The following is a 20,612-nucleotide window of genomic DNA, read 5'->3' as shown; positions in this document are numbered from 1 at the left end:
GCTCAACCACAAGGTTTGGCAGACAAACACTGCACCTTTCACTCACTCATGTCATTACTGCACGTTATTTACATTGTAGTCCAAATTTTTTTTTGGATTTTTTTCTTTGTCATCCTTGCCAAAGAAGGTTTTCTACACCTATATTTAGGGCACACAGACAGATTTATGGGTCACCATTTTTATAAATGGATTATAAAAGGACCTCACAGCTAGAATAGGATTTAAAGGGGAGCATAAAACGCAGCAAACCGGGACCAAAATATAAATCAATGAATTTAAATTATTTTCTTCAGACTGGAGCTACTTTGTAAATGTCGATTCCATTTTTTACCCATTCCAACCACAAACTTCTATGAATTTTGCTCAGATCTTATGCAATAGACGCAGGCGGGGGACACTCAAGTCCTCGAGAGCAACCACTCTGCAGTTTTCACGTCCATCCCTTCTCCAACACGCCTGATGCATGTGGCCTGCTAACGAGCCACTCGTCTGAGACAGGCGTGTTTCAGAAGGGATGCATCTGAACGCTGGAGGATGGTAGCTCTGCAGCACTGGACCAGGGCAACCCTACAATAGAAAAGGATACGTGGATCTCAGTATTTTAGTTCATGCAAAACTGAAAAGTGTGGCATTCAGCGAAGTCAATACTTTGTAGAATCATCTTTTGGTGCAATTGCAGCTGAATAAAAAAATGCCTCTACACTTTTGCATTACTTGAGACAGAAATAACTGCCCATGTCTCTCTTTTTTTTTGTGCAAAATAACATAGTATCAGTCAGGTTGGACGTAAATGTTCTGTGAACATCCATTTTGAGTCCTGCCACAGATTCTCAGTTGAATTTTGGCCTGGAGTTTGACATGTAGATCAATATGTTTTCATCATAACCATTCCATTGTGTCTCTGTAAGATTTGACTTGTTAATTTCCTAATGAAAACAACAATCTCTGCCACAGTCTGAAGTATTTTTAAGCCTCGAACAGCTTTTCTTCCAGGACTGCCATGCATTTACCCTCGTCCGTCTCCTGATCAACTCTGACCAGCTTCCCTGTCGCCTCTGAAGAGAAGCATCTGAGGTGGCATCATGATGCTCGAGATGGTGTACCGAGAGCAAACTTTACTGTGATGTGTGGCTTCATTTCAATGAAGGTTTTCTTCTCACCACTATTTCAAAATGGCCACATTTGTGGAGTGCAAGACAAATCATTGTCCCTGTCAACAAACTGAGGTCTCTGCAGCTCCTCCAGTTACAATAGAGCTACTGGCTGCCTCTCGGATTAGTGCTCTTTTCCCCTTTTAATTCAGAACATACATGGGTATGCTCTTTCCAATTTCACCTGAACTACAACGATGGAAACAGAAGACAAAGTGCAATATTAAACAGAAGAAACTGCCTCACAGCTCTTTCCCCTCCTCAGCAGGTCTGCAGGTGGTAACTGTATAGTTTATGCAGCAGAGCTGTGAAAAGATGGCGGTTTCGCATGGCTGTCAACTAGAATCGAGCTAACTTTTGGTTTGAGCGCCGGGGATCCCCGAAGGCGACTGCAGGGGGAACAGAGGGGCTCTCTCCTGCCCCTGTTTGTCTGCTCTGGGAGTGGTCTTTCCTCTACTGGGGATTTGCCCCAGCCCACTGGCACTAAATGCACTGCTTTAACATGGAGCCACTCCTCTTACAAAACATAAAAGTTAACAGGTGTTTAATGTCAAAAGAGTTTAATACACCAGTCTTAGAAATAGCCAGCGACAGGCAGCAGGGAGGAATGGTGACGTTGAGGTTTTTAGCTTCTTTTTTAAGAAGTAAAGAAGCACAGAAAAATACGTTAGAATTTTGTTTTCTCACGGCAGTGTGGAGTGATGTTCTATGCAAAGTGTCTGTAACTTTTCTTTTTACAGTCGTGTAAACAATATGTGTTACTTCTTTGCTTCATAGTTCATAAGAAACGTATTATTTAGGCTTTTTTGTTTTACTGCTGCTGGCACTTTCAAATGCCATTTTCAAATGCTTTATATGTTTTCTATTAAAGCCATTTTCTTTTCAAACACAAATTTCTTGTTTTATTTTACTCTGGCCAACTCAATATGCAGAGTGCAAAAAAATCTATTAATGGAATAGATTGAATTCAAGCAAAAGAACTATGCATAAGATGGAAAATGAACCTGAAAACACCCTGCAATAAAGAAAAGTTAAGAATTTTCTTGAACAGTCTGTTCCAAATTTATGGAGAAATCCAGGAGAAAAAACAAGTAGTCCATTGGCAAATAACAAAAACATTACAAAAAATAAATTTTGTAGCACAAGTGTTTTTCTATTGATAAAATGCAAGAAAATACTCAGAGATCTTGTAAAATGCACATATTTTATTGCTTTTAAATTGAGAAAAACTGCAGTTCTATATCAGTTTTGGGCAAAGTTATTAAGAGACTCTTCAGAGGGCTTGAAGGGCCACATGTGGTTCCAGAGCCACAGGTTGAAGACCCCTCATAAAACCATAGCTGCAATGGTTTAGATTACAGCATATTCATCTGAGACAATGTCCTAGTCAAAGCCTAGACCTAAATTTGGTTGAAAATCTGTCGCACAAATTGATATTTACAGAATCTCATCATCCAACCAATGTGAGTTGAGTTACTTTGCAAAGAAGAATGAAAAAAAAAACCCACATATGCCAAAAATATTAATTTGGAAACATTTTTGAAAATTATATATGATTGGCTGTCTACAATTATGTTCTACTTTGTTGGCCCCTCTAATATGCATTGCATGTGGTCATAATGTGGCAAAATGGCAAAGAGTTCATGTGATATGAATCCTTTTGCAAGGCACTGTTTGACATCCTCAGATTAGATCAATTCTGCAGCAGCGTTGTTAGTCATGAATAAATGTTTAGTTTTCTTGTGTCTTGTTAACTCTGCTGTATCCGAAAAAAGGAGGTGAGTTGGCTTCAGCAAAAAGTGAAAAATGATCAAAACAAAACAGAGACAAATCTTCACCTGTCATGTTTCTGTTTTGGACAGCCTGGGCAGGTTTAAACTTTTTTCTTCTTCTTCTTTCTGCATTCCACAGAAAAGGTGATTAATCAGTTCCACAAACTCAGTCCCTGAATAAGCAGATCGAGGCGCTGCTGTTCCTGGGACACTTCTGAGAGAGATAAATGCAGCGCTTGCATTCATGAAACAAAAACTGCAGCTGCTGTCTCCGACTCCCACTTCACAGTGTGAAAAAGAAGAGAACCTTAATATCTCAAGAATTTCTAAATGGCCCTTGAAGTATCCATAACCACATCCACTCCCGTGCCCAAGAGTGATATTTTTTTTGCATGTGACATGAACCCGGTGAAAGGATTTGAAGGACATCTTTATTTAGGCGTGAGCGGAGGAGAAAAGAGTCCTGAGTAGGCAGCCAAAGGCCCTTCAGAGCCCGGGAGCCTTTCATGATGTGCTTGAGCTGCATGCATTATGTGTTGCATGCCAGAGTCTGATGGGAGCTCGTTTGTCAGCACGACGGAGGTGAAAATAAACTATAAATCATGCCTGTGCTATCTACACACATTAATTGGACTGTAACAGTGAGGAGCTTCTGCTCTTGTGTCTGCAGTTCTGCAGCCATTGTTGGGCTGCTTTAAAAAAGCTTCCAGGAGACAGAGGATCCTTCTCTCCGCTTGAGTCTTGCTTCCATTTGCTGCTAAGTGTTCTGTCTCAAGTGCTTTGCCATTTTAAAGCTCGGTTGCATGCAAGGATCATTATTTCTTTAAAAAAAAAAAAAAGAAGCTTTGGTCGTAGCTTCAGCGACTAAAACTGCACTTAGAGCTGGCAGTAAGCCCCCACTTTCCAGTGCTGAAGTTGATCAAGTGTGCGATCAGACATCTGATGAGAAATCTAGAGGGCGTTTGGGAGCATTTACTGCAAATGACTCCTGGCACTGCCCTCTCTAATATTGCTCCATCTGATCACAATTTGGCATCAAAAGGAAGAGGGAGGCTTGGGTATAATTTGGGGCATTTCTCCTTTCTTTTTTTTAATACTACACAAGAGGAAAAAGAAGAAAATCAAAACCTGTCATAAACACAGCCTGAAGAGGGGAGGAAACAGACATTACCAGAGTACATGATGTGCTGCTGCATCGGGTGAGATTTTTTTTTTAAATCAGAGGATTAAAGTTAACAGAAGTGACAAGAAAACATGAGTCAGGATGGCAGAGGTGAAAGTAATGGCGTAATTTGCCATTAAAGTTTATTTCTTTACTGGAAGCGTGGCAGGAATCTCACCTCAGAGTTAAACTGAATGTGAGCAGCCAAAGAATCTGGAAATATCAAAGGATTCATGTCATCAGTGGTGGCGGTGGGGGATAAAATACACAGTTTCCTGGCATTGCCATTATGAAATAAATGTCTAATGTTTCCAGTTTCATTCTACTGTTGACGTTTCTTATTCCTACCACCAGAGGGAGCCAGCACACACAAAAGACCCAGTTGGTTCAGGTTTTCTGGAGAAGGGACCTCAAGAATTTCTCAAAAGGTTTGGGTGGTTTATATTTTTTTTTCCACTCTTACGTATATTGTTGACATTTTTGAAAGATTTGAAACTTATAGCCTAATAAAAATATATGTCACTCCATTGTAAACGATGCGGAATCTTTTTTCTAGAAAGATAAAATTAAATAAATTGAAACATGACAGTGAATAAATTGAAAATATATGTTTCATCTTAGCAAGTGTTCGTCGTCTGTTTCAACTACAGAACAAAAAATATTACTATACTTATAATCACGGCTCTCATTTTTGGTTTTTAAGTAACATAAAAACGACATTTAAAATCACAATAAATTGTTTAAATTGCTGTAATGTCATAAATGGGAAAAAAAGAAAAGAACATTATTTGTGGCCATTTAATAAATATATGCAAATCACACGCATTATCATTAATAATAAAAAATGTATGCCATCACAAATCTTACAAAAACGTGTATTTAAATAAGAAAAACTTGATCATAAACCAAAAAAAGTTTTATTTATCTTTTACTGCTCCATTTAATGTTTAACATAAATATACAGTGTGTTCCTGTATATTTACAGCAGTGTTCCTGCTCTGCTTTTATTTGATGTGAATATTTAATACTGGAAGATAAGTCTGTGGTCGGTGTGGAGGAATCTCAAAAATAGATTAAACGGGTGACGGTAACCATTACATTTTGAAATTAATTCATAAGTTTTCCAATGAGAGTAAAACACTGTTGGCTCATCCTATCATCTGATTAAGACAAGAGAGCAGCGCGACATTTTTATTATAATTATTTTTTTAAATATAAATTGATTCACTATTTAAGAGAAAGGGGAGTGATTGTTGGAAATACTACAATAAAGCAGACAGTAAGCACCATGACGTTTTTAATTCGGTTTACACTGAACGGCGATGCCGGCTCAAGAGAAGAAGAAGAAGAAGAAAAAGAAGAAGAAGAAGAAGWAGAAAAAGAAGAAGAAGAAGAAACCAAGCTGCTGTTTACATTTCCTGCCACTTACTGCTGCTCTTCCTCGCAGTGAGGTTCAGCTCAACCAGCGGTGCTCTGCTCCACATCACCAGGATGGCCTCACATTGTTGGACATCTCCCACTTTTCCCAGTTTATAAAGCGGCGGCGGGTCAGGGAGTCTGGGTTTAGAACAAGAAAAAACAAGAGTATTGCATTAAAAAAAAAAAAGTGTACAAAGAAATGACCAAGAAAAAAAAAATCTAAGCATATTCCAATAGTGGTCAGTAGAAAATGGGTGTGATGTTGGCCTTGGACGGGATGAGGAGTTCCTGATAGAACAAGGGCAGGGTGTGTGAAGATGTCCAGATGTATCTGCGGTTTGTGTTTCCCACCAATTTCAGTTGTATTTTTTTTAATTTTTTTTATTTTTTATGTTGCGGTGACAGACTTTTTATTCCCAAGGAGCCTGCAGTCCTGAGACAATGACTCACAAATCTATGCACCATTATAATTCGTGTTTATCCCACACAGGAATCCAACGTAATATAATTATTGTTTATATAAGAAGTCTGCCGCTGATTTGGAGTGAAATTTTCACCATCTGGGATAAAAAAAATGCAAAGTTAGTTTTACTATGTCTGGTCAGACAAGACATTACGGACGTAAAAGATGTCAGAAAATAAAAATCAGAGAGGTATATTATATTGAGTGGCCACTAGATGGTATGATCTGTCGGCTTTGGACGAGCTGACCTCAGATCATTTTCTTTGTAATTCAGCATAAATTCAAACTCAGCACGTCTTATTATCTATTTAATTCCCATGAGTTTTGTGCAGGCTATGGCATCAATGTGATGCCGACTTTATTTAAGGAGTGCTGGGTGTTTTTCCCCCTGAGATTTACGTTTCAAAAAACTATTTAAAATATTTTCTAAAAGACGAGCAGCAGGAAACGAATTAACATCATTTTTTGAAAAATTTACAAAACATTTGAAGAACACAGACGGTACTATTGTGTCAAACAAGTGTAACATATATACAATTTAATTTAAAATTGTGTTGTTAATAATAATAATAATAATAATAATAATAATAATAATAATAATAATAAATAATAATTTTATAATTTCCCTCAGTTTAATTAATATATTTCATTTTAATCAAACAGGTCCAGGTTCTGTTTGTATGTGTTAATAAAGGCTTAATAAACAAAACTTAAATGTGGCACAATAACTCTGAATAATAATAATAATAATAATAATAATAATAATAATAATAATAATAATAATAATAATAATAATAATAATAAAATCATTGGCCTCCAAACATGAGGCCAGAAATGATTCGCCTAAATCAAATGCCTTTCCAGAAAGGCGTGAATGAAGCAAAGCATTTGGATCCTAATTATGCGGTCATTTTATTATGCACTGCGCACTTACACAGGGAAACCCTGCGGTTTGCAAATGCGCCTAGTTTTTAATCAGACGCGTCCTGCTGTAATTTGGTGGCGGTTTAAGCTGTGAAGGGCGGAGAGTGGAAGGTCTGGATGTGGATCTTCAGGACAAATATTCACATTTCTAGATTCCGGGATGTCGCTTTAGGCAACATATAATGTATTTGTATATTCTTATGTTTATAGTCTATTAAAAAACTCTGTTTTTCCTCTTTCTAAAACATTTCCTCAGTGCGCATTTTTACGCATCTTTGGGTCGCCACTTATGATCTGACGCTTTAATGATATTTCCCCCTCCTTAATTGAGACACCCCGCAGTCTACAGCTGCATTCAGGCCCATATTATCAGTGCACATGTTAAGGTCTACCTGTTTTTTTTTTGTTTGTTTTTTTTTGCTTGTTTTTGCAGCAGCACTTTGACTGCGATGCAGGTTAAACAAAACACAACAGACACCGAGTAATCCGGAAAGCATCTCCCGCTTTGTTGCGTCAATTCTAGACTTGCTTCCCAGTTTAAAGAAACAGTCATATTAGGCTACCCACAGCTGTCAAAATGATGAAGTGAAAATCTTTCACAATAATAATAATAAAAAAACTCCTGTGCGTTTATTGTAAGAGTGATGTTGGATTAAAGCGATGTGGAGAAACCTGGATAATGCTTTCACATATGTTTTATTATTTTATTGTGATATTTGGATTGTTTTATTTTTCTCTCTGAGCTTTGATGTGTCTATCCCATAAAATGCTCAATTCTGACAATTACTGATTGTTTTTACATGATTTCAAAAATATCCAAACTCAACCAACAAGCAAAATCCATTCCTGCAAAGATATAGTTTGATCGCTGATTTGGAGAAGTGTTTTGTTAAAGAAATAGATGAAGATCCAGCCTGCTAGTCACTTCAGGGTCCAATAATTTAAAAGAAAAAGCTTCCTTTAAACTTTTCTTAACTTTCCCCCACCCGAGTGAAGGCAGCATGACGTCATGTACGCAGTGACCAATCATTAAAAAGGCTTTCCTCCAGTTTAGCCAATAGCCGTCAGAGGGGAGTGCATGTGAGTCACAGGTGAGGCTGTTTGGTTGAAAAAATGGGCAAAAAGGGCCGGAGTCTGGAAAGAGTCTGAGCTGATGGCAGATCTGTGCGGTGGATAAGCATCGCGCCAGCGGGTTTTTTGCAAAATCTCCTCTTCTTCTGCGGGAATGAGAGCGGAAAGCAGCGCTGGAGGGAAACAGTTCAGCTTGAGCAGAACTCTTGCGAGGGAGCAGCCTAAAATGTGGATGAACTGACATTTCCTCCTCCGCCAGGGCTGATTACTCAACTTAAAACACCGAGCAAAGCGTCGCTCCCCTTGGAAAAAAAAAAATGGCCGTTCGTGGCAACTCGCTGATGCCTTTTTCCATCCAGGCCATCCTGAACAAAAAGGACAGCAGCAGACACTTACCAGAGCTGGACGTATGCTTCTCCAAAGCGGCGTGTTGGAAAATATTCGGAGAGATGAACGACGAGTCCGGGAGGACCGACGAGGCGTCCTGTGTGCGGACAGAGCAGAAAAGCTACGACTCGGACTCCGGACTCAGCGACGACAACGACGGAAAGACTCCGGCCATGCGCAAGGCGGAGAGGGACGGCGAGCCGGGGTCAGATGTGCCGGAGGAGAGCCTGCAGGAGGAGACGGACCATGAGTCTGCGGCTGCGGAGAATGCAAAGAGTGACAGTGAGCCCAACAATACTACGGGTGGGTAGGCCTTTAGAAGACGCGCATACGTGCGTAAAAACACCTAAATGTGTCACAGGGGCTGTTTTTGAGTTAGAAGCTGCAGATTTTGAGTCAAACTGCGTAACAATTGTTAATAATAGATGTTTTGTTTTGTGGGCAGAGATGAGTCGACCACGACGGTCGTTTAGGACACTGAACCTAATTTGCAAAGACTTCTCCACATCCTGCTCGCTTTTACGCACGAATTCTTCTCTGTTTACGCTTGATTATAAATGGGAAGTCTGGCACATTTTTAAGCCTCTCACTATGATATCTATGTTTTCTGTATTAATATTCATTTATACTTTAAGATAGAATTGCGGAGTTCATGAGACGTCTTTTTGTATTATTATAATATTCTACAAATCTTCTGGATTAATTGGAGATGTCTCCTTATAACGGAACAATCTTAAGATAATTCAATTCAATTTAATTACCTGAAGTCAAATCATTTGTTTATTACAAAAAAAACACACACACACAAAAAACAAACGAAGGACGTAAATTATTGCTGAATATCAGAAATTACATGCACGTCCAATTTGTGCGTCTTCTCCGCAGACTCCAGCAACACAGACGAGAAGAACCTGGAGCAGCCCAAGCAGCGGAAGAAGCGCTCCAGAGCCGCCTTCTCCCACGCACAGGTCTTCGAGCTGGAGCGCCGCTTCAACCACCAGCGGTACCTCTCCGGGCCCGAGCGGGCGGACCTGGCGGCCTCCCTGAAACTAACAGAGACACAGGTCAAGATCTGGTTCCAGAACCGCCGCTACAAGACGAAACGCCGGCAGATGGCCGCAGACTTGATGGCATCCACCCCGGCGGCCAAAAAGGTAGCGGTGAAGGTTCTAGTGCGGGACGACCAGAGACAGTACGGCCCCGGGGAGATCCTGCGGCCCCCGCTGCTCTCCCTGCAGCCTTCCTACTATTACCCGTACGCGTACTGCCTCCCTGCGTGGACACTGTCTGCGTGTGCGGGGAATCAGTGAGAACCCTGAGACTTTTATTTATTATTCATTTGTTTGCTTCTCTTCCCGGGAACCAACATAACTTTACGGTTTGTTTTTTTGACAAGAAGAAGAGCCCTGAGGGGAAAGTTAATCAGCTCTGCGTCCCTGATTTGTCATCGGGTTGTTCCTAGACTTTTTTTTACACTCTCAAATACTTTAAATAATATTTTAGTAAGAGTCTGTGTCTGATCTGCAGATGTACTTATAAACTGTCTGGAATGATATGAAAAACTGATCTATGTCATTTTATCTCGATGCTGGGACCCCCTCAAGAACCATACAGACTTAAAATGACACCTTATATGATTTTACATGCGCCTTCCTACCTCTGCAGTGATTGGAAATAGATATATTCCATTGACATTTTTTAAAACGAGCAACTCTCTGTTAGAGATTGTGTTTGGGTTTTTTTTTATTATTAATTTTTTGCTGTGTTTGTAAAGGTAAGATATTTAAGCACTTTTGAGCATATATGTCATTTTTCTTCGTGTAAAATGCATGCAGCGCGCATGTGCGGGTTCGGACTTAAAAGAAGGGCTTGTTGGGCCTGAGAGTGGCGCGAAGCGACTTCTGACTGAAATTTGCATGTTTTTGTGTTGAATGGTTGTTTAGATCGAATAACATTAAAACATATCAGGCATTAATTATTGAATCTGGATGCGATTTTTTTGGTTTTGCGTTCTTTTACTGGGAGCAACGTAAAAAACAAGGATGTTTTCTAACATTTTGGAGCGTTATTCCATTTTTACGCACACATTAATTTGCAACGTGGTCAGGTAAAATGTACGCATGATCAGTAATACTAATTACCAGTTCTCGACATTGTATTCTTTAGTTTATTCTATGCCCATCTGAGGTGACCAGGGCATTGAACTGATTTGGTTAAATCATTTTCATGCCTTGAACTGGGTTTTCTGTCTCCTCCAGGGGAAACTCCCGGGGCTTGATATTAAAAACAAAACAAAAACAATGATTTACTTAGTAAATAAAGTGTAATTTATTTCACTCTCTCGTCTCTTTACAACACAATCCCTCAGATATTTTATTTCACCTGAGCCATGGTGGCTTTCCTCCTGTCACACCATGATGAATAGCTCTGCAATTCCTGCACAGGCCGAACTGACAGCTACCTTTACGGCTCTATGTCATCACAAGCAGAGGAGTATTCCGGGGTTAAGGAGGCCCATGTCACTTCCCCTACATTTAAGAACAAAGAATAGGTTTCTCGTTTTGCCCTTTGATCGCCCCCCACCCCCCACCTTTATGATAAAGAAACGTTTAACCGCCTCTTTCTTCGCGGATTGAGGTTTTTATATTGGAACTGAAATATTGCAGGAGTCGCGTAGGCTTGTTGTTTCGAGTATATTTACAGCCTGGGTGTTAAGTTGAGGTCAGAAGGGAGCTGCCGTGCAATACTCCCTCATCTTTGACCTTGTGAAGGCTTATTCAATCCCCTACTGACGCTACTTGAGAGCATTGGACCGCAAATCAGTCAAAACGTACTGAAATCCATTTAATATCGCCTGCTTCAGATGGCTGCGTATCAACCGTTTTCCTTCATTTTTGTTGCGCAACAGTCTTAACGCACCGCTGATCTGTTTGATGCAGGCATGCGATCCAAAGCAGCCAACGCATCCTTGGTTGCTTCGGATTTCGAAATGACACACAGTGATGATAGTGACGAGTGGACCGTCCCACATATACCATGTATATGTACCTGCATGTCTATATATATGATACAGGGGGACATATAGGAGCTGGTATTCCTTTCATCCTTGTATTTAGGAGGGAAACACCCCTGTTGGTGTCCATTAACATCCTGTCTTCCCATTGTTTCTTTATTGCGTAAGAATACTGTGGCACAATAATAGCCCAATTTGGACGATAAATGTGCAAATACTCTTACAAAAAAATTATTGGCCGACTTTAATTCCTGCTCAAAATATTTGGGATTTGTGATTATTATTTCCTTGTTTCGCTGCGATACATATTTGTAAAAGAAGATGAAGAAGACAAAAATAAACATTTACACCCCAGGGATCAGCTCTGGTTTGGTTTATGTGTTTATCTTAATTGCCCCTCTGTATATAAAAAAACCCCGAACCTCCTATGAAACCACAAATTCCATTTAAATACTCCAGGTTCAGTTTAACGTGCGTAATTTGGCGCATCATGAGCCTGGGGTCGCGTAATCAAAATTGTTGCTCCATATAAATTATGAACGAGGGATTTAAATCACATAATTATTTTACTGGTCATCATTATTTGATTTTCTTCAACGTTGTTTTTTCAACACAGAGGTCATATAGTCCCGGCACGAATCGGATTGTGAATGTCTTCTTTATCCTGGTGCATATAGTTACGTCTCTGTCTTAATAAGAATCTCCATCCATTTTCTTTCACCCTTGTCCCTCAGTGGGGTCGGGAGGGTTGCTGGTGCCCATCTCCAGCTAACGTTCCGGGCGAGAGTAATAAGAATCTAATTAGTGAAAATTATTAACACTTCTTTATGCTAACTTATATAAAATGAACATATATAATCAAGAGCCCTGGACTTGGGAAGGAGAGCCGCCGTCAAGAAAAATCTGAGAGAAAAGGCAGTCAAGTGTGAAATATTTTTTGTCAAAATGTTTTATCTACATACATTTGAAATATATTTTGATCAGCTTTGAATATTTGTTTGCATTTATAGAGTCATTTGTTTGTAAGTATATCGGTTTATCAGATAAAATAACAACAAGCTGCAGCAGAATAATAGATTTTTGAAATTGAGTCACAACTAATCTTTATCAGTCTTCGCAAAAGCCCATTCACTACAAATACTAATTTATTATTTTATCTAATTCTTACTTCTTTTTTTACTGCAAATTGTTGTTTTATTCCAGATTAAAACCTCATCACGTTTTGAAATGAGCTTCTAAAAAGCATGCCATTGCGCGATGACCTTTCCTTTCCTTTCCTTTCCTTTCCTTTCCTTTCCTTTCCTTTCCTTTCCTTTCCTTTCCTTTCCTTTCCTTTCCTTTCCTTTCCTTTCCTTTCCTCCTCAGCCATGTGCTTCACAGTTGAGCAGGAGGAGAGTCCTCTTCATCCCCCGTGATTCAACCTCTGGACCACATGGATCACAATTTCAAACAACACTGTCTGCAAAACAGCTGGAGGCTTTAAAAAGAGTTGCACCCAAATACCTCGACAGGACGGACTGTATATTTTTATTTTTAATTCTGTAAATTGGAGGAAAACAAACCATTGGTGGGCATCACACATGGAGTTACAGTGTTATTATTTCACAGCTTGTAGTTTGATAAATTTTGGAGTCCCAAATATAATATTTTTAAAGATTTAAAAAAAAAACTTTTACTAAGGATTAGTAAAAGAATTATATGTCCAAATTCAAATTTAATTTGGACATCTATATTTGATATGATTTGCACCTGTTTATCTTGTAAATTGCCTTAAGAGGGTATACACTGTAATTTGCCACTATATAAAAAGAATAAAGATGGAGAAAATGGAACCCTGAATGCTGTTTGGAGTAAAAGCTGGATTTAAATCAACAAAGCAATTTGTGAATTGTCTAAAATTATTGTATTACTATATGAGAATTTTTTCTTAAGTTAAGCTGCTACAAGTTGTTGCAAAATATTTGTCTTTGCAATGCCAGAAGGATTTATAAAAACCTCTGTATATTTACTCTCTATTGGGCTAGAATCCTTCAGAAAAGCCTGTGAGTTTGTTAGTTCCCTTTAGACTTAATGCTGATGTGAGCCTGTGTGATTCCATTGACATGAAGCAAATCCTTTTTATAAACAGCAACCCAAAGAATTTCTTCTACAGCTTGGGACCTGGTTTCACAAGCAAAATGATTACTTCAAGACTTTTTTTGACTGTCTACATTTTGAGTTCAATGCTTACTTTACAAACTTATTTTGTCACCAAAACTTGATTTATTTAAGCAAAAATGAAACCTGAAAACGCAATAATTCATCCCAGTAAGATTGCTTGTTACATATCACGGTGTCAATATCCCTTAGTAATTGTTTATGTTAGTTAAATATACACTTACTTAGTTTGCAGAGTGATAATACATTTCTGAAAAGCAGAATGCCTGTCTGAATCAAATGTCTTTTTGAATTAAAAGGTTGATTTCAACAGCATTTCAACAGCATGCATAACAGTCATACACCTTTGCAATGGTTCAATGCAAAACCTCAATATATTACTGCCATGTGTGCCTCTGATAGGTTTTCAAATGTGGTGCCCAGATGGAGATCACTGATGGTCCAGGGATGGCGCGCCAAAACCAAACATCCTAACCCAAATTACAGGAGTTTTATTAAGACGTTGTCATTAATGGGTGAGTGGGGGCTTAGGTTACAGTAGGAATGAGTGACAAGTACTCAAAACGTCAGTGCAGGGGGACAAAATAAATAAATAATAGTTGTGTGGGGGAAGCCTTCCCCTCACATAACTTCTCCAGCAACTGCAACCAACTTTCCCCAGCAACTATAACAAACATACCGATAATACAACTGTTTCAGTCCACCCATTTCTTACCCATTCCACCTTGTTTCCATCAGGTTAGGAATACACAAGCATCGGGGCACATACCCTTATGTGAATTCCTCTTATGCACTGCAGCCACTTCCATAAAAGACATCATTTATTTAGATTGTTTCAAGTCTGCTTTTTGGGTTAAAAGATTATTTTTTTTATAGAAGACCCCCATGACCCTATAAAGTTAAGCAGGTGTAGATAATGGATGGATAGATCACTTTTTCAAACATTTTATTTGTATTTACTGAATTTATTGATTTTACACTACCATGATTTACTACACAATACTGAGAAGTTCAAGAATTTCATTTCAGTACTATTTCTTGTACATGACAATAACTTTTATTGAACTGAACTGACTTGCCAAAATGTGTTATTTACAAAGTCAAGCTGAAATGTATCCCTCAGGGGCACCCCGAGTTTTCAAAAGGAAAGACAAAGTGAAGTTCACATTAATAAAACCAAAAGCCATATAAGAATTTCTAGGGCTATGCTACATGCGCTTCCAAAGCGGCGTACTAAAACAAATAAGAAAGGGGACACAGAAAAAAATAGAAAAATAAATTCTCGATTTTTCCTCACTTGTCTTCCATCTTAAAAATCTCATCCATATTAGACTGACCAGCTGGGGCAGTAAATTTACAGGGGTAGCCATCCACCCAATGTCCCCTTTGGTTGTGCCACTAATAGGATTTTCTATTTATTTTCATATTTATTATGTTATTGATTTTTTTAATCAGTAAATGCATTTTATTCCAACACTTTCACCAATAGTTTGCGAAGCCGAAATAACAAGCGGGTAAAAACATTTTATGATGTACATTTACTTCTATAAAGACAAAAGAGTTGTTACTGTGGTCTATAAAACGCTTATAATTTGGTACTTTAATGTTTTTCACGGCACCAAAACTTCATAAAACGTACCCTCCATAAATAGCAAAAATGTATTACAGTTTGAAAAAAAAATAATGATCGAAAATGTGAATTGTAAAACAACTTAAAATCCTGCAGGCTGTAATTATTTTAAGTATTTCTTTGATTTTTAGGTTTTCATTTTTCACTCCCTTACTTTGTCTGGCGTTATCATGGCAACGACAGCACGTCACACACAGCACAGACTGGACCGCACACACGCCGGAGGATTCTGTTTCCGGTTCGAACCGTTTCCTGTGAACACAAAGGGGTTCATGGAGATTCTGACCGTGTTTACAGACTGACATGCCAAGCCGTGGCTTCGAGTGTGTTTCTCTTGTAGTCTGTTTCAGGAGGGAAACGGTCGGGGCAGCGGTACGTTAGTGGATGATACCGAGGGGAGAGCAGCTGCAGTCTGCGTTTGTGAAGTCAAAATGGCGTCTGGTTCTCCAGTCAACTCGGCTTTAATCCATCTGTGATTATTCCGACAGCCGGACAGCTACCTGTAACTGGTTACCCGGGCGTTTCGGACTGACGCGGGTTGGAGCACAGGCAGTGCCATGTCGGACTCGGAGGACGACAGCCAGGACAAGCAGCTCAAAATTGTGGTGGTTGGAGACGGAGCATGTGGAAAGGTGAGACCCATCATAAAACGCACACTGTACCTTTCCCACATTCAGCGTCAGGAAAGGAGGCTGACTTGTGTTTTATTTTCACTCCGACGTGTTGTTTTTTATCGGTAGCTGAACGTTTTAATCAGCATTCAGCTCGTGCTCCCACCGACGCTGCACTGATCACCATGGCGACCGACGCTAACTTAGCTTGACAGGCTAAAACAACGAAGCTAACAGCATTCAAGTTCAGATTAAGCTATTCAGTATGAGGTTCTGTTTGAGATTTCTGTCTCTATAGTCCAGTTAATGCTTAAGATATACGACATAAACTGTCTAAAACATATAATAGGTACAAAATAAAATGCTGGCACAGTTCTGCTTTTGTACCACTTCTGTAAAAGCAAAAGGCAAAGTTTAGCTTTCATATTATTTAATTCATTTTAAATTGACAGCACATGCAAAGGATTTCACCATGTAAATCTGCTAGATTTGGCTACACAGGTTTATTTGTATTCATAATCCCTGGAAGATTGATGGCATAGCAAATAAAAAGAACGAGTGGATAGATAACTCTCATTCATTTATACACAAGTGATAAATAGCAAAACAAAATAATAAAATAAACATAAAGACGATCATGGAGGTACACACTGATTATTAATGTTTAGATGTAATTTGGTTTTTTTTTAGATGAGCTGTAAAGATGGAATAATTAGAGGGATCTCCTGAAGTTGTTCCTAAACAATTTCAGTATTTACAGTTTTGGGCTCTGTTGGTCCAAACACTGTGGGAATAGATGGCCCTTACAGTCACCTTTGATGGTGTCCCCTCCTATTGGCACTTCTAGACCTCTGACTGATTAAAAAAACATTTTAATAAGGCTGAGCAGGTCACAGTAAAATTCTATACATGAAACAAATGTATTTAAAATGAATAACATTCTAAACATACACAGTGTGTTACTCATGTTAAAATAAGTGGAATGTATTTAGTTTTATTTAATAAGTATTTCTTAAGCTGTCACCTGTAAATCAATTTACTTCTATCTAAACAGAAAATCATAATATGCATGTTGTGCAAAGCTTAAACTATCATTAAATGCAAGTGTCTACACTGCATTTTTGTTAACAGGTTGCTCAGTTACCTGATGCACATGAAAAATGTTTTGGATGAAGAATCTAGAGAGGGTAACAGCTCACTTGATGTTAACATAGTTTGCAGTGTTTAGTAATATGGACAGGATGGCAATAAAGCTTGTTTTTGATTATTAACATCACCTTTACTCAAGTAGTTTTCCATAAAATTAGTTAAGGCAACTGTATGTTTTACAAATATAAAGCCACTCATTTCTCTCAAATGGCTGATAGAAAGGTTCTAATTATCTAACCTGTATGTTTTCTACAATTAGTAGTGTACAATTACATTTTATTTTCTAAATATTTTGGCATTAAGCTAAACATGTCTTCTATAAAGGAATGATAAAACCTTTCTAATTTCAGGTTTTATGTGACATCAATTATGCAAAATGTGTATTTTGTGCCATTAAATCTTACTCAGATCTGTTGCTCTAAACCTCTTAAGTTTGTCTGACCCTTAATCCGTATTATATCCACACAAGAGGATAGTAAATAAGCGTCTCTTGTGCAGCAGTTAAAAAGCTATTACCTGCTTATGTTAATTGTAAAGATTCAATTACCTAAATAAATGTATATTTGACTCGTCAAGCTTCATTTTTAGAAAGATTTTTAAAGTAATGTGTTTTAGCCAACCTTTTTGAGTAAAACTCATGCACTATGCAGTACTACTTGCTGTGTGACAGCTGATAAAGACCTCAGTTTGCTGGGCCCAAATCCTGCAGCTGGTGGTTGCTTTCCATCAGCGGATCTCCTGGCATACGCACATGCAAACTCCATATGCATATGGCCGCAGGGAGAGGCCTCATTTAAGAAAATTCATGTTGCATCAGTTCTTGTGAGGAAATGCCTCTGTTTTCTCTAATTATGACCAAAAATTGGATGGCATTCATAGACTAGTTGTATTAGTTGTGCAAGTTGTTAACATGTATGGCTTTTGCTTTTAGATAGCTTTTATTTTCTAAAGCTTAAAAATTTTAAATGCCGTTGTTATGTCCTGTTTAGATTTGTAGCTGATTCACTGTGTTATGTTTAAGCCTTGGAAAAAATAGCCAAGCCTACATTAACAACAGGGGATTTTTTTCTCCTAGTGACATTAAACAATTGTTTGCAGTAAAGCGAGGAGGTTGTCATGACAATTCAGCCACATTTCTTCTTCACTGCATCTCGAATCCCAGACTGAATGTGATTTTAAGACAGGCTTGTCAAGTGCTTTTTTAGCCACACATCCTCTTTTGTGACTAATTTGTCCTTCCTTTTGGGAGATAGAAAATGAGCGTTGCTGTAAAGGCGAGACACGAAGAGAAAAATTAGTGTTCTCATTCCAGAAGGTCGACATTTTCTTCTGGGAGGCACTGCGTTGAGTGGGACACACACACACACACACGCACACACACAACTCCTTGTAGATACGCTACATTAATAACCCCCGCTCACATTGCTCCCAGGTGTCAGCTCGTCTCTGTCTCAATGACTTACCTGCTTGTCTGTTTTGGACAGAAAACAGCAGCCCTGCCCCCCCATTTTGACTAGGCACCCCTGACTGACATCTTGAATGCCGTTTCCCCCCTTATTAATGTCAATTTGCTGAGCAAATTGCAATCGGATCAGTTTTTCTTGGACAGCGTTTTCAGTGGTATTTTAGCTTGCGGTTTGTTGTCCGTTCAGAATATGGAGAGATGTGGAGAGACTTGTGCACCTTAGCGAAATGTTTTTAAAATATGGAATCTCAGATATAGCCAGACTTTTAAGACGCAGGGCTGAACTTACACACTGCTCCATTTTTCAACCTGAGTTAGAAGACTCAGTTTTTCCTCAGTATTTGCTGCTCTGTGATCCATAGGATTAAAAAAAGGAACTCTAGGCACAGAAGAGTAACAGAAGCGTAAACTATTAGCTAGACAACATTTCTATCTGTTGTCACTGTTTGAAAAGTGAAAAGAAGACAGTTTTGTTGAATCACATGATTGTTGTCAATGTTCCATGTTTTTTTTTCTCTCTGCAAGTTTCTGCCTCCAGTTTCCCGGCACTGGTATCATTGGTGACCCTGTGCTGTTCTCTGTCTGTGTGTCAGAATTACGCCAGCTATTGCATTTGCTGGTTAGTTCCATTTGTACCATGAAAAAAAAAAATTAAAACTGTGTTGAAGGAAGAGAGGCAAGCTACTGCAATGCCAAGAGAAATGGCCAAAAGGCCCAACATGAGCATGTGGAATACATTTCTGCAGTCCAGGCTTGTTAGTCTTATGTTGTCACTGATTGTTTGAGCTACTTAAACGGCTGATTTTCTCCTTGTTACGTCAGTCACTCCTAGCAATTTCTTCTTTACACTTGAGACTGAAACACGTTCTTCACTGGGTAGTACTAAAAAAACAACCAGCAAATGTTTTCCAAAAATCAGTGAATAAATATTTTACATTAATTTTAATAGACATATTACTTGTGAAAACTCAGTATGGGCGAAACAGTGAGACTTAGATTTGAGATGCGCTGATCCGGCTTTTTACTGCTGACATTAACATTTTGTTTTCTTTGAAGCCTTGGCCTATGGAGGACCAAAACTGACATAATAATAAATAAAAGAATAAATATATAAATAAAATAATAAATATATATATCTGATGTATATAAATAAAAGAATAAACATATCAATAAAAGAATAAATGTATATCCAACATAATAAATAAAAGAATAAATATATTAATAAAAGAATAAATATTTTGATAAGAAATAAAAGCATAAATATATATTTTCTTTTTCATTTCCCCTTACACATGAGTTTCCGTCAAGAAAAAAAGATATTTTGCTTTGATTTTTTTTTTGCTTCTCCCTTTTCTGCTCGCTGTTTTTCCGTTTGCTGTATTTTTGCTGTATTATTTGCTGTTTTATTTGCTCGCTGTATTTCTGCTGCATCGTTATGTTAATGAGGTTGGCTGCCTTATATTTCCAGCTCTTCTTCTATTGGTCAATAAACAGGAAAGAGAACGATCAGTGTACAGATCGATTGTGAATGCCTACCTACTTGGCGCTTTCGGCTTCAGTTCAACAGTCCTGAAGTAGTTAACGCTGTTTCTGGACTCTAAAACAGCTGCCACAAATACGGTATAAAGAGATATCACTATATGCAAACAATTTTTCTTCATCAACATAATCTAAACTGGACAAATTCCTCGCTGATTGATACCAGTTTGACTACGAAGGTACGTGTTTTGGTTTTTTCTAGCTGTTAGTTGATATGCTAGGATAGCAATAGTAATTTGTTAGCTGGCTAACATTACGTAGCCTTTCTGTTTTGGAAATAGAACGTATTTAGACTCTAATCTTAATCAGATTGTTATAGTATAGACTGGGGTTGTCACCCGTCATGTAAAATGCATGATCATATTAAACCCTCCTCACTTACGCTAGTTTCACCACCCGCTAAGTAGCGACATTACCTGTAGCCACAAGTCCAAAACTTGACAGTTAGGCCACATCCGCTGCTCCATCACGACAAACTCTTGCTACGATCAAGACATGAGGAGGAAGACGCTGTCTTAGATAGGTAGATAGATAGATATTAATGTTTCATTGGAGAAATGCGACCTACCTACCTACCTACCTACCTACCTACCTACCTACCTACCTAACTAACTAACTAACTAACTAACTAACTAACTAACTAACTAACTAACTAACTAACTAACTAACTAACTAACTAACTAACTAACTAACTAACTA

General features: G+C 38.4%; 2 protein-coding genes across 4 annotated transcripts in view; both read left to right on the top strand.

The window, feature by feature from the left end:
• Positions 1 to 8,031: 8,031 nt before the first annotated feature.
• nkx3-2 (NK3 homeobox 2) lies at positions 8,032 to 10,324 on the top strand. Its single transcript, XM_008420529.2, has 2 exons — positions 8,032 to 8,652; positions 9,235 to 10,324. Exons 1-2 carry the CDS (start codon positions 8,280 to 8,282, stop codon positions 9,657 to 9,659), a joined length of 798 nt encoding a protein of 265 aa, XP_008418751.1. The 5' UTR covers positions 8,032 to 8,279; the 3' UTR covers positions 9,660 to 10,324.
• Positions 10,325 to 15,335: 5,011 nt separating this feature from the next.
• rab28 (RAB28, member RAS oncogene family) overlaps positions 15,336 to 20,612 on the top strand; it is a 39,205-nt gene continuing 33,928 nt past the window's right edge. The window contains exons 1-2 of one of the 3 annotated variants that reach the window (XM_008420530.2): positions 15,336 to 15,521; positions 15,638 to 15,781. In XM_008420530.2, the coding sequence (XP_008418752.1) occupies positions 15,707 to 15,781 (75 nt within the window). In that variant the 5' untranslated portion in view covers positions 15,336 to 15,521; positions 15,638 to 15,706. Of the gene's footprint in view, positions 15,782 to 20,612 lie in introns of all 3 variants that reach the window. The other 2 variants (XM_008420531.2, XM_017307236.1) reach the window with 2 other exon arrangements.

The sequence above is a fragment of the Poecilia reticulata genome, linkage group LG10, assembly GCF_000633615.1.
Source record: "Poecilia reticulata strain Guanapo linkage group LG10, Guppy_female_1.0+MT, whole genome shotgun sequence".
NCBI classification, from domain to species: Eukaryota; Metazoa; Chordata; class Actinopteri; order Cyprinodontiformes; family Poeciliidae; genus Poecilia; species Poecilia reticulata.
The sequence above is the reverse complement of the archived record's forward strand: the minus strand, read 5'-3'. Positions and strand labels throughout refer to the sequence as shown.

Excerpts from the sequence above, each read along its gene's own strand:
- nkx3-2 (XM_008420529.2), top strand. The coding sequence starts at position 8,280 with ATGGCCGTTCGTGGCAACTCGCTGATGCCTTTTTCCATCCAGGCCATC. Across the intron at positions 8,653-9,234 it reads TGAGCCCAACAATACTACGG|ACTCCAGCAACACAGACGAG; the intron begins GTGGGTAGGCCT and ends TCTTCTCCGCAG.